Genomic DNA, 10,962 nt, shown 5'->3' on the forward strand with positions numbered 1-10,962 from the left:
AGTTGCTGGAGATATACAGTAGAAATGTAATTCAGATCACAAAAGATCTGGCCTGGCAATGCACACATTTAAAAGGATGGTTCGGATTAATAAAGTTGAATGAAAAAAAAAACAATAAAAAAGAATAAATACAAGTTATCAGTGGACAGGCGGAAGCGTCCACTAATTTTAATTTTTTTGTGTGTGTGTTGGAGTGGTAGAGAGCACATTTCAAAGATATATGTTTTTTTTTTTTTTACTTTTATATCATTTTCAACATGGTGCACTGTAGGGCAACAACCAATGAAGAGCATAAAACATTAACCAAAGAAAACCAGCTATGAAAAGAAAACGGGACAACGAAAAGAGAAAATGGCACTTTGAACACTTTTATCTGTGAGTCTGCCCAAAATACATAAGTCTAAACAAAAAGTGAAAACGGTCTACATTTCATGACAATACGGTGACGCATATGACGTACACGATTGCGTACAAGGTGACGTCAGACGTACAAGTAGAGCCCTATTTATTGCGGAAGTGACACACTCAACACAAAACATATCGCTAGAAGCACACGACAGAAACCGATTGAATTTTCAAGGTAGGTGACAGAAAAAGCGTTTAAATTACTTATTACAAATAAGCCCTTTTATTCTGACCAAAGGCAAAAAATAACGTCTGGCGAGCGTACACACACCACTTCACTGTTTTGCTAGGCTATACTTAACACTGATCAACTTACAGTATTGAAAGGCTAGCTATACAAACAGCTTCTAAATGTCAGACATATGTTTAACTAACTTGTTGTCTTACGACCGAAAGAAATATACACCAGTCGGCTAAACGGAGAGCTACATTAGTTTCATAAACTAACAGCATAACCACAAGATCATTGCACAGTGTCGCAGTACGTTATATACGGCGTATGGTTGTATGTGTTTGCGAGGCCGTATATTTTAATTTAAAGTGTGCTGTGGCTTGCGTAGTCACAAGCTCATAAGATGATGAAACTTCTGAGAGTTACTGTCGCGTGTACCCCTCAATTTTTCCGGTACTGTATAAACAATATAGAATCTGTTGTGTACTCCTTGTCTTGGAGTTTTTTCTTAACCATATAACGTCATACAAACGATTGGAGTTTTTTCTTAACCATATAATGTCATACAAACGACCATTTATCAATAGATCTTTAGATATTTGTCAGTAGATATGTTGTACTAATCAATTTTGTTTTTATTTTATCCTCCACAGTGACTGTCGCACAGACTTTTGTGGGGCTACCTCTGAATGCAGAAGACCTTCAATTACCAGAACCTTTTGTATTCTCTCTTGTTGTCTGACTTCCAGGTTGTTGTTCAGATGAGGAAAGTTCACCTTATTTTGCGATGGCAACGCCCCATTTTTCTACATTCCTTTTCCTTCTCTTTCTCTCCTTTTTTGCGGTTTTGTTTCTGACCCATTTACCTTCTGTCGCCCCGTATTTACCCTTTCCCCAATCACCTTCATCACCCTCCTGTGGCCCAGGTCAGTCCTGGGCTGTCCGGCTCAACGCTGATTCACATCATGAAGATGGTGAACAGAGATCTTTGAAACTGGATAAAATTGCAAACCAGGTACTGTGCTTTATTAACGCTCAGTGGCTTGGTGCTTATTGGCCCGTGGCATATGGTAAAAATAAAGTTATACCAAGAAAACAGCCGGAATGGGATAAATAGAGCACAAAAGCACAATGTAAAATGAAAAAGTCAATTATGCATTGCGGTGCATTTGTTAGCCGGGCCTTCATTGTGCCCACAAGAATTTGTTTGGTCAGTATCAAAAACCAGTATAGAAATGATAAATATGCGCCACGGTGGTGTTTCGAACCACAGTTGCCCGTATTGAGCAGCAGCCCTTCTAGCGATGCATCATACACAAGTAAGATAACCGTGGCCACCGTGAGATTGTCGCGACTACAATATTTTACCAATATAATTCCTCTTATCTTCAGATACGCAGTCACCGGATTTACCGGATCACCGGATTACTGCTATTAACTTTGAATTAGTGACAAATTTCCACCGGTACAACGGTGCTTGTAAACATTTCGCTCAGCCAACGGTGACGGGCGTAAATAGAACATCTAGGTGATGAAAGATTCAGACAACTCCAAACATCTACACGACAGCATCATCTGAAGCAGTTCATAATCAATATTTATTTAATAACGTCACAAAAGTATAAAACCTTTTCACTAAACTACATCTCCTTACCAGAGATTTCTCCTCAGTCAGCCATTGTGTGCGTGACTTATTGTGCAGAACAATTTTGCTCTAATCAACCAGTCAGAACTGGGGGCCTGCAGGCTAGCTTTGAGGCAAATCAGAAGTCAAATCAGGAATCTGATAAAAAAAAAACAAAATCCCATTGCTACTGTGTATGTAAGACCGACCTTGCCAGGATGTCTAAGAATTTGATTCTGAAGGCCCTGGGCAGATTACAAGCATATGGCAACACACACAAGCTGAAATCTGGTCTGAAATCCAATATAACCTACACTACTGGAAGCACTGCAGCCAAGAAACAATGGAACAAAAGCTACAATTTAGTTTGGAAATGTAGGTCTGGTAATGGTTAGGCCATTAGATAAGGCCTTACTGGCCCTGACTGCACATCACTGATACAAATAAATAAATATCAAAGTAGCCCCCTGAAACATTTTTTTTTAATGCGGCCTAAAAGTTGGGACACCCCTTCACGAAGGCAATGTGATGCTTGTGTAATGTCAACTAACTGTTGTCTGAGTTGCTGTAATATCACCTCTGCAACTATTTTTACAGGAGACATTTAGTTCAGTTGTACTAATACTGTCACATACAAGCCATATGACCACATCTTTGCACATGTATGAAAATGAAATGGTTACTTCCTGTTTTATTCTCCACCACTTCCTCTGGCAATACATGATGTGTCATTGTTTTTAAGTCACAGACAAAAATGAAGACGTGGTATTTCAAGCCGCAGTTGGACTTAATATCATCTGTACTTTTACCATTGCAGGTGGCAGAGCAGACTGGGCTGCACAACCATGGCCAGATTGGACAGTTAGAAGGCCACTATTTGCTGTGTTCTTCTCAGCCTGCTGCTCATGTTCGGAGGAAGCATCTGGTGAATGCTTTCGCAACCCACCCTGATGTCCTTTGGTACTCTCAGGAGAGGGTTCTCAGCCGCTCCAAAAGATCTATGGCCTTCAATGACCCAAGATACCCTAAACAATGGCACCTGGTAAGGTTATAGGAAAGGGTTGTACAATTAATACAGTACATTGTTCCGTATATTCTGTTGCACGTTGATGTACAAATTAAAACTGTATAAATGTATTGAAGAGTTAAAACAAAGCAAAAAAAAAAACAAAAACAAACTCTGGACACATCTGCGTAGCTCATCCTCAAAAAGACATTATCCTTGTTGACTTGACTCTCTTTCTCCTCTTTGCATTATGTTCTTGTGTTGAAGCATAATGACGTCAATAAGGGTATGGACATCAATGTAACAGGAGTGTGGGAGCGTAACATCACTGGGCGAGGAGTGACAGTGGTGGTGGTTGATGACGGCGTACAACACACCCATCAAGACATAAAACCCAATTATGTGAGTCACCGGCATTTCATGAGCAAGACAAATGTCTTTTAAATTAACAAAGAATTACCTTTAAGATGAACATCTTTGAAGGAAGGTGCATGTGTTATTTCCAGTCTTATTTGTATTTTAAGCATTACTAGGAAATGTAGCTTGATTTCAGCCTTTTTAAACCAAATTAATTGATGTAATTTTCCTGCGTGCAGCAGAAAGCATTCGTTTTTTTTTCCCTGTGTGTGTTTGTGCAGGATTCCACAGACCAATTTAAATGAAACGTCATGTCACCTAAATATTGTGTCAAGTCATTTAAGATCCAAAGTTTGATTTGTAATTAGTTTTTTTTTACACACACGTTCATTTACCCAAATTGATTTTGTGTTAAGAGTCCAGAGGGCAGCTATGACCTGAACTCTAACGACCCGGACCCCATGCCCCACCCAGATATGCACAGTGACAATCACCATGGGACCCGGTGTGCTGGCGAGATTGCCGCTGTTCCAAACAACAGCTTTTGTGCCGTGGGCGTGGCGTATGGCAGTAAGGTGGCAGGTACACAGTAAAGATTTTATTTAGCTTGTGGTTATTTCTCGTTCCCGATGTGTTGCATGAGATACAAGTCATTTGGGCTGACACATCCATCTTTTATATCCCCAGGTATCAGGGTTCTGGATGGCCCACTGACAGACAGCCTGGAAGCCATAGCCTTCAACAAACACTACCAAGTCAACGACATCTACAGCTGCAGGTAAACACACACTGTCTTTTTCTCACTGTGAGCCTCTTTAGTCTACATATATAACGGGTTGGCAACTCGCCGCTCCGGAGCCGCATGCGGCTCTTCAGCCCCTTTGCTGCGGCTCCCTTTGGTGAACACGGTGTTTTTTTTTTAAAACACTGAAGTAGGGGAAATGTCCATTTTCAAAATGAATGTAAAATATGACTCACCGCACGTCTGTGAATGCATCTAGACTGCCTTCTGACTTCTGATTTGATGAGGAAGGGAGGGGGACGTGGGCCAGTGTATGCAGGGAGTCTCTGCATGAGAGAGAAAAAAAGGTGGGGCAGTTATGAGTTGAGTCTGAAGCAAGTCACTGCGTAGTAAAATAAAACAATGTAACTTTTCTAAAACGGAAGCATAGCAATATGTTTCATAACGAGAAGCGCGCTCTGAGCCTGTGGCACGCTAATCGCCGAGGTGGCGACTGTACACTCACCGCTCAGAACAATATGTGCTTTCTCTTTGTCATCTCCAAATACCAGAAAAACCTCCCATGGACGTTACTTTTGAGAACATAAATCCCCAAGAGGGCTCGGAAAGTTGCCAGATTTAGCGAGAAAATTGGCAACACCGGGTTGCGCCTGAGATGGGAAGCCATTCACAGATGGAGAATACATGAAAGAATTGTTAATAAAAATAACAAAGCATATATTCTCCAAATTAAAAAATAAACAGGAAATTATTTAGAAAATGAACGATTGCCTCTCTTTGCAAAGACAGTCAAGGACAGGACCAATACTGTAGAATGATGACAATTCAACACTGATGTGCACATATGTGAACCTTTAAAAGTTGGCTACATTTAGTTTGAATTTTACGCAAATATGGGAACCACTCAGTCAGACTTACAGAGTTAAGTGTTTAAATTATTTCAGAGTAGGCCTACACATGTAGGCACGCTTGTGTTTGTTGAATTTTGTGGTTATAACGGGTAGCATTTTGAAAAGATTAGTTTATAAGCAGTGTAATGCTTAGTATTAGTATTAATTTTTTTTTAACTGGAAGAGGAGGCAAAATGGCTCTTTTGATGGTAAAGGTTGCCGACCCCTGGTGTATAAGAAAAGTATTCTTAAATACAAGCTATTTTAATTGTATTTTTTGTAATAAATCAATTTATAGCGTACTGTGAAAGTGTGATGTGCATTGTGGTCTCCTAGTTGGGGCCCTGATGATGATGGACACACTGTGGATGGACCTCATCGCTTGGGAAAGGTGAGAGAGACTTGTACTATTTAGACTTATTTTAAGTATCAAGTATCATTACTTATTGTCAGTTAATTTTTTTTAATTTATTTTGTGTTTTCGATAAAAAGTTGTTACTTGTCAGTAAAGACTTGTATCTGTGACACTGCACACTACACCTTTCGTCATTGAAGACTAATGTAGTGTTTTGAATGGTTAACTTCCATTTATACTTTAATAACTGTAAAGAATGCTATACAGTATCTTACTTTGAAATTGCCTGTACAGGTAATGACTGTTTGAGGGAAACTGTTGGTCTTAGAGGTGCACCGTATCTTAAATGACAACATGAGGATGTCTGATAAATTAGCTGCAGCATACTGCAATGTGTACCAGTAGAGGGCAGTACATCTCGGCAGATTGCTTAGAATGGGGCTGTCCAAACTTTTTCCAGTGACTGCCACATACTAAAAAAATGAAAGGTTCCAAGAGCCTCTTTTGATATTTTGTAGAGATATTAGCCGTGTCACAAGAGCTCATGTCATAAGATCTCGCGAGAAACGTGACAAAACGTGATTCTCATTCAGAAAAAAAAAATGTCTCGTGGGCTGTAGGCTGTTAAGATAATAAGCAAATTAAATGAAATTAATTGAATCACACAATAAATGAAAATGAACTCAATAATTTTGCCTCAATATATTGCCATGTGCATCCATGTCTCTTTTCCTCGTCTATCGCCTGCAAACAGGAAGAGGGTTCACATGAACTATAAACCATCTCGGGCTCTGAGGAGCTTAGGGACGGGTCTCCTGCGGGTGCCCAGAGTCAGGACTAAACACAGTGAGGCTGCGTTTCAGTTTTATGCTGCCAAAATCTGGAACAGTCTTCCAGAAGATGTGCAACAATCCTCAACTTTGGCAAAGTTGAAATCCAAGCTGAAAACACTATTTTCAACTCTGCATTTGATAACTGCACTCTTTCTTTTGTTTGTTTTATGGAATGATTTATGGAACTTGATGTAATGACTTTAGAATGATTTGATATTTTTATGGGTGGTTTTACACTTCTTTTATTCTTTTCTGTAAAGCACTTTGAGTTACCTTGTGTACGAATGGTGCTCTTTGCCTTGCCTTCACTCCGTGCCTTGGTGCATTAGTTCCACAGAACAACGGCATGAACGGAGTGAGCCCTTTTGTCAGTCGTACAGTTTCTTTGTCTCCGTCCGTAGAGGCAGGGGCCGCTAGCATACACACAGTGCAGAAGAATGTAACTTGTACTTGTACTTTTCTTAAAAGTAAGGTAAAAATCTCGTCTTGTCTCGCTCTCGTAGACCCATTTTCCCCCATTTTTAATCTTCATAAGTTTTGTTCTCGGAATATTATGACTTTATTCCCATAGTATTTTAACTTATTCCCCAACCTAGTTTTCCATAAATTACAACTTTATTTTGTTTCGTTTGTTTCTCATAATACTACGACTTTGAAAAAGATAACATATTTTTTAAACTCTATTTTTTCAACTCTATGCAACTTGCAAGTTCAGTCTTGTAAAATTGTGACTTTTTCATCATTAGAGTGTTGTATATCTTGGTTTTATTCTCATAAAATTGCAGTTTTTTCCATTTCTGCTTTTGTTGTTTTTTTCACTTTTTTTCCAACTATTTCAACTTTCTTGTAAATTTTGTTCTTGTAATATTCAGTATTTTACATGTTCGAAACATCCTGTACTCAACGGATGCAATATACTTTGGTAAGTTAAATCATAATTTCTGAACTCCACAGGCTGCTCTACAGCATGGAGTCATTGCCGGAAGACGTGGCTTTGGCAGCATCTTTGTGGTTGCCAGTGGAAATGGAGGTCAATACAATGACAACTGCAACTATGACGGCTACGCCAACTCCATCTATACCATCACTATCGGTATGATTGGGTCTCAAGTGTGCAATTTTGCATTAGCTTAGACACGTCCATAACTGTTATCGACTGTTTATGATGCAGGAGCCGTTGACGAGCATGGCAGGATGCCCTTTTACGCAGAGGAGTGTGCATCCATGCTGGCTGTCACTTTCAGCAGCGGGGGGAGCAAGATGAGGAGCATCGTAGGTCCCACACCAGTGCTTTCATGTTGTTTGATCATTGCGTGAGCCAGTTATTAAATGAGAAATTTGTTGTGAAAACAAAGCTTGTAGACTACTGTAGTAGATTCAACACCTTATTTTCCTCCTTAAATGAACATGATATAAATCCAACTGTCTGAACCACCAATAAGTAAACCAAGTTGACGATATTGGGAGCTTTTCCTTAGAAATTGTGTTTAAAATTAGACTGTACAATAAACATTCTAGATAATATACAGTAGTCCAGTAGTACTCCGAAATTACATACAAATGACATCATCAATCACTGGTGATTGAGATTGAGAGACAGACTATTTTTATCAGTTACGATGAAAGCGGTTGACAGGGTAATGGGCCTGTAGTAGCTACTTATTTTATTTGGAGCTGTTTGTCACTTGTCACTATGGAAACGGCTCAGGCCAGGGATATCATTGCCTGGGGGGAGAAGAGGTTTGTCATAATTGCCTCTCTCTGGAGGACGCTGATCCACAAGTTGACCACGGTGTGCTCTTAGGCCAAGTGTTTACAAAAAATTGAAATATCTCCAATGTTGAATGTGTTCTATAGTCAAAGTCATTGCAGGAAGACACGATTCCATCTATATCCTCACTCACTATTAGTGTTTGAGTAGTAAGTCTTTAAAAGAGTTTTAGCTCAGTTGGAACTTATTGGTCTTACTTAATATACAACATACTCTGTGTTTGCACAGAAAGCGATAATGCTTACAACGTGTCAACATACACATGCAACAGTGATTAGCTGCCTGAACCCTGGAGTGGGGCTTGAACAGCTGTCTAGAAAGATCCCTTCTGTTCTCTGTGTGTTCTGAAAAGTCCTGCCTCTATCAAATAGCCTGTTGTTAACAGCATGCTACCAGCATGGAGATGTTTTCTGTTGTAGCCATTGAAAACTGGGTGGACTTGACTGTCATTGCCCGCATTAGTTTGGATTTCACGCTATACAGCATAGATGCAATATATCGACAACAGATTTGGAACCTCTTGAAAACGAAGGAGAATAAAGAGTTAACCTTTCCTGCGATTAAAGCTTCCATTCCACAAGGGTTCCAAACTAACTGATGTCTCTCGAGGAAAAGGCTTCTTGAGACGTCATCTGTACTTCTGTGTAGAAGGTGTCGGACGTTTCGCTCCTCATCCGAAGAGCTTCGTCAGCAAAAACTGACACCTTCTACACAGAAGTACAGATGACGTCTCAAGAAGCCTTTTCCTCGATGGACAACTCCTGTACGACTGAGAGCCTACACAGACGTAACTGATGTCTCGTTTTTTTTTTTTATCTCTTGATCCCAAAGATTGTGTGACCAAGGTAGCCGAGTGCAACAATCATAAAACTTTCTGGATTATTGCTCCTTGTCATAGCCACAACCTGCCTAGATTTGTGACAAAAGTGTTTGTAGATTTTTAAGTTGCTGCTAATGACCCGGATGGTCTGTGGTGCTTATACATACTCGTACATTTCAGGGGTTCCATGTTACCAACTTCTTTGAGTTTCTGTTTGGCCTCGAGCAGACCTGCTACAGCCTCCTTACTGTTTATACCATACAAGGATCTCAATGGTGGTATAGCATCCTCTCAAGCCATCTGTCTCCATAGGTGACATCAGACTGGTCCATGCAGCAGGGAACCGGCTGTACAGAGGGCCACACTGGCACGTCAGCTGCTGCTCCCCTGGCGGCCGGAATGGTGGCGCTCATGCTCCAGGTCCGACCATGTCTTAGCTGGAGGGACATCCAGCACATCATTACCTTCACTGCCACCAAGGTAAACCTTCTCGGGTGCTTGAATCTGAAAGACCTTGTTGAGCATGTAGAAGGTATCATGCATTTACGTAATCTTGTTGAATTGTACCTGAATTAAAATGCAGTGACGCATTTGATATGAGTTCACTGATTTACAGTATATAGACATTATAGTGATGTTAGTAGGTAAAATACGTTTTCAGCCTTTATCTGCATTGAACATTGTCTGTCATAACAGTGTGACAACAGTTCAGACTGGAGGGTGAACGGAGCAGGTTTCCATCATAGCCATCAGCATGGTTTTGGTCTACTCAATGCATGGAAACTCGTTAATGCTGCCAAGGTATACACAAGTTACATACACTCACATACAGACAAGTCAAACAGCAGCCTGCATTAAAAATAAAATAACAGCAGTGTTTACAGCGATAGCACACTCGCTCCCTCGAGAGTACATTCACACACTTTGGTGTTTTAATTTTAGAACCAGGAAATATGAGCATATTAGTCCAGTACTCAGGTCTCTGCGCTGGCTTCCTGTTGCTCAGAGAATAGACTTATAGAATAAACCGCTTTGCTTGTGTACAAGTCTTTGAATGGTCTTGCGCTAAAGTACATCTCTGACATGTTTGAGCCACATAACGCATTTGGAGCTCTGAGGAGCTCAGGGAGTGGTCTCCTGCGGGTGCCCAGAGTCAGGACTAAACACGGTTAGGCTGCGTTTCAGTCAAAATGTGGAACAGTCTTCCAGAAGATGTGCGACAATCCTCAACTCTGACAATGTTCTGAAAACACTTCCATTGAAACATGCAAATGACTGCACTGCACTCATTTTTTCTTTTTTTTTTTGTAATATGGAATGATGAATGGAACTTTATGTAATGTTTTTTTAATGATTTTATGGAACGATTTTACTTTGAATTATTTTGTGTATTAATTTTGCTCCATAGGTATGAATGTGAGTGTGAATGGTTGTTTGTCCATATGTGCCCTGTGATTGGCTGGCGACCAGTCAAGGGTGTACCCCGCCTGTCGTCCGAAGTCAGCCGGGATAGGCTCCAGCATACCTCCGCGACTCTAATGAGGAGAAGCGGCATAGAAAATGGATGGATGGATAAACCTGCCTTGCATTACGTAATCCATGCAATACAGAGAGCAGAGGAGAATTGTAAACATTCAAGCATTTACATATAGAAACGGCATGTTCTTATAAATAAGGCTATGTTTGGCTTGTTTAATAAGAGGTATCCTTATATTTCTTCTGTTGTGGTACGGCATGATATAGAAAATACATCCATCCATCTTCTATGCCGCTTATCCTCACTCGGGTCACGGGCGTATGCTGGAGCCTATCCCAGCTGACTTCAGGCGAGAGGCGCAGAGCACATATAGACAAACAACCATTCACTCTCACATTCATACTTATGGACAATTTAGAGTTGCCAATTAACCTAACATGTATGTTTTTGGAATTTACCCATGCACACAAGGGGACAACATGAAAACTCCACACAGAGAATCCGAATGGA

At 40.4% G+C, this 10,962-nt stretch overlaps 1 protein-coding gene across 3 annotated transcripts in view; it reads left to right on the forward strand.

Moving 5' to 3' along the window:
• Positions 1 to 468: 468 nt before the first annotated feature.
• The window catches only part of pcsk7 (proprotein convertase subtilisin/kexin type 7), an 18,269-nt gene continuing 7,775 nt past the window's right edge, over positions 469 to 10,962 (forward strand). For 2 of the 3 annotated variants that reach the window (XM_054795141.1, XM_054795140.1), the window contains exons 1-11: positions 469 to 580; positions 1,231 to 1,592; positions 3,019 to 3,243; positions 3,475 to 3,609; positions 3,981 to 4,146; positions 4,252 to 4,342; positions 5,533 to 5,587; positions 7,339 to 7,477; positions 7,556 to 7,656; positions 9,288 to 9,455; positions 9,672 to 9,776. In XM_054795141.1, coding sequence (XP_054651116.1) covers positions 1,365 to 1,592; positions 3,019 to 3,243; positions 3,475 to 3,609; positions 3,981 to 4,146; positions 4,252 to 4,342; positions 5,533 to 5,587; positions 7,339 to 7,477; positions 7,556 to 7,656; positions 9,288 to 9,455; positions 9,672 to 9,776 — 1,413 coding nt within the window. In that variant the 5' untranslated portion in view covers positions 469 to 580; positions 1,231 to 1,364. The remainder of the gene's footprint in view (positions 581 to 1,230; positions 1,593 to 3,018; positions 3,244 to 3,474; positions 3,610 to 3,980; positions 4,147 to 4,251; positions 4,343 to 5,532; positions 5,588 to 7,338; positions 7,478 to 7,555; positions 7,657 to 9,287; positions 9,456 to 9,671; positions 9,777 to 10,962) is intronic. The other variant, XM_054795142.1, reaches the window with a different exon arrangement.

This window comes from Dunckerocampus dactyliophorus, chromosome 12 (genome assembly GCF_027744805.1).
Source record: "Dunckerocampus dactyliophorus isolate RoL2022-P2 chromosome 12, RoL_Ddac_1.1, whole genome shotgun sequence".
Taxonomy (NCBI): domain Eukaryota; kingdom Metazoa; phylum Chordata; class Actinopteri; order Syngnathiformes; family Syngnathidae; genus Dunckerocampus; species Dunckerocampus dactyliophorus.